This window comes from Pecten maximus, chromosome 2, assembly GCF_902652985.1.
Source record: "Pecten maximus chromosome 2, xPecMax1.1, whole genome shotgun sequence".
Taxonomy (NCBI): Eukaryota; Metazoa; Mollusca; class Bivalvia; order Pectinida; family Pectinidae; genus Pecten; species Pecten maximus.
Window position 1 is genome coordinate 51147103 of NC_047016.1, and position 7004 is coordinate 51154106.

The following is a 7004-nucleotide window of genomic DNA, read 5'->3' on the forward strand; positions in this document are numbered from 1 at the left end:
CGTCCCGGCGGGGTGCCGTCCTGCTTTCGTCCCGGCGGGGTTCGGGCTGCTTTCGTCCCGGCGGGGTGCGGGCTGCTTTCGTCCCGGCGGGGTGCGGGCTGCTTTCGTCCGGCGGGGTGCGGTCTGCTTTCGTCCCGGCGGGGTGCGGGCTGCTTTCGTCCCGCGGGGTGCGGTCTGCTTTCGTAACCGGCGGGGTGCGAGGCTTTCGTACGGCGGGTGACGGGCTGCTTTCGTACCGGAGGGGCGAGGGATGATTTAGTAAACTGGGGTGAGATAAGATTTAGTAATGTTGGGCGAGAGGTGTTTTAGAAAAGGGGGTGGACACCTGGACATATCTATTTTATTGATGAGAGGGGTAGGGGTATGTATATGTGAGTGCCGCCCCCCCCCCCCCCCCCCCCCCCCCCCCCCCCCCCCCTCCCCTCTCTAAATTCCCATTTATTCTATATGTGTCCTCTACAGTAGCTTTATGAAGGGAGGTTTTTGGGGATGGTAGAATATTTCTTATTTAAAATCAGGCCCTATGACATAATACATACAAAGTCCTTTAGTTCACAATGCAGGATCATTGTCCAATGATCATAGTAAAATAAAATACCAATGCAGGATCATGATCAAATACTCTTGTTATCTACAATGTATGTGGACCGCTGGGGATGACAGATTATTTTACAGTCAAATCAGTGTCACACTATAGAAACAGAGTTATGTCCCTTTGTTTATTTAATGATAGAATAACTCAAAGTCAGAGATGGAGGATTAGGTGGTCTGAATGACTTATTTTGTTATTTACTCAAAAAGAAAGTACTGATATGTTGTTTGTGTTATTCAAAGATTACCTGTATAAAGTCATTATTTCTAAGTATTTTCAGAAGAAATGGTTTTAGCTGACATAAAGTCGACAATAGCAGGAATTTTCAAAAACGGGAGAATGTTTTTTAAAACAAAAAGAAGGGAAAAAAAGGGTTATAATTTAACTTAATTTTTATTTTCCACAGGGCTGGATCCCACAGTCAGCAGTAGAACAAGGTCTCTCGGGCTTCCTACTAGACTACCTAAAGTACCTGTCACAACGCATAGACGAACTCAGTACAGAGGAGGTGTCCTGATGTCTTCAAGTAATAGAAGACTTTTATTCTTGTACTCTTAATCATCAAATGTAGGAATCTGCCCAGTAGATGAGTCTAAAATCATCTACTGTATCATCATCACTCTCATCTCCGGACTAGATTTGAGAGCGACTGTCGGGCACAGTATTAAGGTAGTATTAAAATCATCTACTATATCATCGTCCCTGTCATCTCTGGACTAGATTTGAGAGCGACTGTCAGGCACAGTATTAAGGTAGTATTTAAAATCATCTACTATATCATCGTCCATGTCATCTCTGGACTAGATTTGAGAGCAACTGTCAGGCGAAGTATTAAGGTAGTATTTAAAATCATCTACTATATCATCGTCCCTGTCATCTATGGACTGCTTTAGGAACAGCTGTCTGGAACATCAAGATGGTGTTTGAAATCATCAACTATATCATCGTCTATGGACCGCAGTTGGCAGCAACTCTCTATCAGAGAATTAAGTTCGGTGTTTAAAGTCATTTACATTCTCATCGTTATCATCACGAAGAGGACACTTAACAGTCATGATCAACAGCATTAGAGACATCAACCGCCACCCAGAAAGTAGAGATCACAACAGACACCAACAGATATTTTTCTACTGCTGCTGCAGAAAGGGAGAGAGATAGCAAGTGTGTCTCTCAGCGGTTATATCATACATGACACACCACTTCCACCATTTATAATTAAATGTTGATGAATTTATATTTATTTATGCAAAGTGATGTATGGTCGTTTGTTGTGTTGTTCTGTAATATCTGAAGTATATATGGTTGATAAAAAAAATGTCCATCTGTTCTGTTTTGTATTCAGAACTTATCAGCATGCAGAAATAGATAAGAGCAAACACAGCTGTCATCCTTTCTTACTACTAAAAGTTCAGTAAGTTGTGTAAAGGAATTAGGTACAGGATGCTGACATTATCATAAATGTATATAGCTAATCTGATTGAATAATACTTTGATGCTGCTGAAATTTCATTGTTCTTGAGTTATATTAGTATTGTGGGTCAGTATGGTAGTTCCTAATAGAGAGCTTCACTAGTATATAAGTTTGTCTACCAGGCTACACATATAGAAATGTCATTCATGGTAGCATATTCGCATTGCCATGACCAACCAAGGGGAGGTAATTTTTGACTTTGAGGTGCTGAAATCCACATGAAATGTTTTATGCTACATGCTCAGTATTTGTTTTAAATCGTGTTTAAGTTTAATTAATGGAATATATTTCCTGGTGGATGTTTAAATCTAAGGACATTTCTAAGGTGAGGTGTGTAGTTAGAAATTCCCAGCTTTTAAATGTTGATGTGGTGATGCCCTACTCAGGGGGAAATATTTTATTATTGTGATCATGACATTGCAAATATATCACTTATGTAAACTAGCATAGATTATTGGTATCATGGCACATGTATACACAACCATGAGTAGCAAAAAGTCAATCTTTTATAATCAGTAGTCTCTGGTGAACCGACGAGATATCAAACTATTAAAACTGATTCAGAAGGGAGAAAATACCAATATGTAAGGAATTATTGAAGGACTTTTCAAAATCTTATAAGACGTTGAAATTAGTAAGAACCATCATATCGTAGCCGTATTACTCTAAAATATTAAGTGTATTACCATTTCCCTAATCAACATTTCCCTAATTTTCTTCTGTAAATACCAGTAATTACATGATAGCCATGTGATTATGTTGTAGACATTTGAAATGTTTCTGGATAACGGGTTTCTATTAATCAATCTTAATAGACATATAGGTATGTCAAAAGTGTAAAAATTGTTTGTATATCTTCAATCTACATTGTATGTAATCAAGAATTTTCTCTTCTTTAAAACTCCAATCTACCAACAAAAATTGAAAACATGCTTGCCAATTTGGACTGAAATCTTAAAATTTCTTTTAATATATCAAGAGACCAAATCTTACTAGCAGTATTTGCTACCTTTTGAGGAAATGAAATCTGCAGGTATTAGATTAAAAGATTTTTTTTTTTTTTTTTTTGATAGGTGATTATACATCTGACTAATTTGGTTGTGATCTTTTAACCGAGTGAAAAAATATCAAACATGAAGAATAAATTTTAATGTTTATTTTGTGTTCTTAAGTGCTAAACTTTAATTAAAAATAAAATCAAAAACTTATTTATGCTTAATACCACTAACAATGTAGAAACTAGTATCTGTATAAGCTGGACCCTGTATAAACCTGATTCTGTATACAATGAACTCTGTATAAACTGCACCCTGTATAAATTTGGCCCTGTATACAATGAACACTGTATACAGTGAACCCTGTATAAACTCAGCCCTGTAAACAGTGAACATTGTGTAAACTGGACCCTGTATACAGTGAACCCTGTATAAACTCAGCCCTGTAAACAGTGAACATTGTATAAACTGGACCCTGTATACAGTGAACCCTGTATAAACTCAGCCCTGTAAACAGTGAACATTGTATAAACTGGACCCTGTATACAGTGAACCCTGTATAAACTCAGCCCTGTAAACAGTGAACATTGTATAAACTGGACCCTGTATACAATGAACCCTGTATACAGTGAACCATGTATACAATGAACATTGTATAAACTGAACCCTGTATAAACTCAGCCCTGTAAACAGTGAACATTGTATAAACTGGACCCTGTATACAATGAACCCTGTATACAGTGAACCATGTATACAATGAACACTGTATACAGTGAACCCTGTATAAACTCAGCCCTGTAAACAGTGAACATTGTATAAACTGGACCCTGTATACAATGAACCCTGTATACAGTGAACCATGTATACAATGAACATTGTATAAACTGAACCCTGTATAACAGTGAACCCTGTATAAACTCAGCCCTGTAAACAGTGAACATTGTATAAACTGAACCCTGTATACAATGAAACCCTGTATAAACTGAACCCTGTATACAATGAAACCCTGTATAAACTGGACCCTGTTTGACCTTTAATAAACACTAATAATATGGTACCTCTACATGGCTGTATTGATTTAACAGTAATACTTTTAACAGTGGGTTGATTTCGTTATTGTGATTGTTTAACTTATGTTGGCTGATCCTAGTGCCTTTATCTGTTATCAGTAAAAAAATTAACAACTTCAGACATCACCTCAGTAAAAAAAAAACAATTAACAACTTCAGACATCACAAAATCAATAATAATTCTTCATCTTCAAAAAAAAAAAATCTTATCTTATTTAAACCATGACATTTAAAATAACTGTCCAGTGCTTGTTTTAAACACTGGTCAGTATTAAAATATGGGATAAAGTAAAGATTCTCAGATTAAAGGTGCTAGATTTTTATTTTCCTCACTCATACATGGTAACACACTGTGTCATGAGACACAATTAGCCAAAAGACAGTCTAACAAATACACCAATTACTAGACATGTAATTAATGTGACTAATTATACTTTTCTTTATCTTATTTTATTATTGAAAACCCTGTATAAACAAACAAGTATTTTCAAAATAGGACAGTTCTCTAGAACAGTTCAAAATCATAATGCTGCTGATTTCCTGAGATTTGTAACTCAGTTGAAAACCAAAAGCAAGTGATAACCTCAAATAATTCTTAATAAATTTTAATGTAAAGTCCTCCTTGACAATCGATCAGAAGTATTGTGACAATTATTACATTGTTTATACCCGTCTCGGAGTCTGATCAATTTTAGTTCTGTGTGTATGAATGTGTTGGATGTCGTAGAGCAACTGATCAATATAAGAGTATTTTAACATATATTTGTGTATATGTTATTTTGTTCTGGTGAAATCTGTCTAATCCGACAACTGAGTATTCCGACATTCTGTCTAATCCGACAACTGAGTATTCTGATATCCTGTCTTATATGTTAATTGACTTTTCCAACATTCTGTCAAATCTGACAACTGAGTATCCTGATACCCTGTCAAATCTGACAACTGTGTATTCTGACATCCTGTCAAATCTGACAACTGAATAAATGTTGCTGTAAACATACATCTTCAGATATCTAACAAATAAAACTTGAGTAATCTGATGACATCTCTAATCTGACAATTATATTGTGTTCCACTTGGTTTCAAACTAGACAGGTTCATCTAACCCATATGTTGTATCCAAAAGAGTGTCGGATTATACAGGTTTGTGTGTATGTTAATGACGTATATTTTAACAAGATATAAGAGGAAAATTTATCTTTTAAAAACCTTTTTTTGATGTTCAGAAAAAGTGTTCAGTAATTTCAATTTTTTTTCTTTTATTTTTCATTTTTTAAACCATAAGCATTATCAACACTTTAGAACAATCATAGCCAGAAAATCCTCAAACTAACAATAAAATATCTTCATTTAAAATTCATAAACGTTTGTAATATCATTTGAATACACATTTTGTAATGTTCTGTTTTTATATGTTAACACATGCTTTTTACATTAATATAATAGCTTTCATTTATTTAGGCAAAGTAAAAAAATAACTGTTACTCCTAAAATACAATGTACTAGAGAAATATAATGAGGATAAATATGACTTCACTTTTTATTACTAAAAATATTTCATTGTAGTTTTTATCAGGAATATAAAGGAAATGTGAATTCATACGTCCTGTTGTAGATAACAAAAAAAGTACTTGGTAACAGTTAGTGAAACTGTAAAGTATGGCTAGAGGAAACAAAGATATTTTAAAAGTTTTTGTTCTTGTATTTTTGTTGGTTGAATTAGTTGTGAGATTACACAATGTTTTAGATTTTAGTTAACAGTCGTGTACAGTGTACTTGAGATTAAAATATTGTCATTTTTGAGTCCTAGTTACCATGACAATGAGAGTTGACATTTCTGTTGTTTCTAATAAAACATTATTGGATGAGTGAGATAAATGTAAGGCCAAAATTATAGAAAACTATTTCCTTTTTTCCTGTTCCTTCATGGAGCAGTAGAACCTTGTTGGAGAAGTTTTCAACTCCAGGTTATCATACATCTTCATATGTTCAGTAAGAGAAAAATTCTCCACATTACCAAACATTTCTTTGAAAGTTTGAGGAAAAAATATAATTTAAATGAAGAAAAAAATATCTAAATGAAATATAATAGTTACAGTTATTCATTAAGAAAAAGACACCGACAAATAGTATGTATTTCGTAACGAAAAACTTTTTCAAGGATGAACAAAAAACTTTCCATTCTAAAGTACATCATTGCAATTTACAAATCATTTCAAAATGAAAACATAATTGAAATAAACATTGTATATAATAAATTTTGATATATAGATTAACAGATGGAAAACATCAAAAATGGAAATTACTCTCATGGATCAGAGGTACAGTAATGAAGGTGACATACCTCCTTAATTATGTATATTTTTTGTGAGTGTTACTGATGTATTCCACTTTTTTTTGTATGAAATGTTTGTTTATTTTATGTATGAAATGGGACAAGCAATAATTTCATGTGGTACCACCTGAAAATGAATAAAGAGTTCTTAATAATATTATTTGGTGTTCCCGAGAGCTATAGTGTACTATTTGTTGATGAGAAGTACTGGTTTTCACCAGTATGTTCTATACCCAACAGAACTGTGATATTATGAGTGTATATATATACATATATGTACTTTGCATATTAAATATTCGTCTCAGTGGACAATAAAAAAATATCATTATTACCTTCAAATATCTTATTGTCTTTTATCTGACAATATAATACCAAGATGCTTTAATCAGGATCTAAATTGTTTTCTTCTCTACTGTGAAAACATTCCCTTTGTTTATAATGTTTCATTGACAAAATCGATGTATTTTATCCAAATTAAATCATGACAACAGATACCTGCTTCAAAAGACTAACTACAGACTGCTTATACTGGTTCACTGAT

General features: G+C 33.9%; 1 protein-coding gene across 6 annotated transcripts in view; it reads left to right on the top strand.

Annotated features, from left to right (window-relative positions):
* The window catches only part of LOC117322406 (stAR-related lipid transfer protein 3-like), a 63548-nt gene extending 56746 nt beyond the window's left edge, over positions 1-6802 (top strand). For 5 of the 6 annotated variants that reach the window (XM_033877286.1, XM_033877283.1, XM_033877287.1 and 2 more), the window contains one exon: positions 999-6802. In XM_033877286.1, the coding sequence (XP_033733177.1) occupies positions 999-1109 (111 nt within the window). In that variant the 3' untranslated portion in view covers positions 1110-6802. The remainder of the gene's footprint in view (positions 1-998) is intronic. The other variant, XR_004531540.1, reaches the window with a different exon arrangement.
* Positions 6803-7004: the final 202 nt, after the last annotated feature.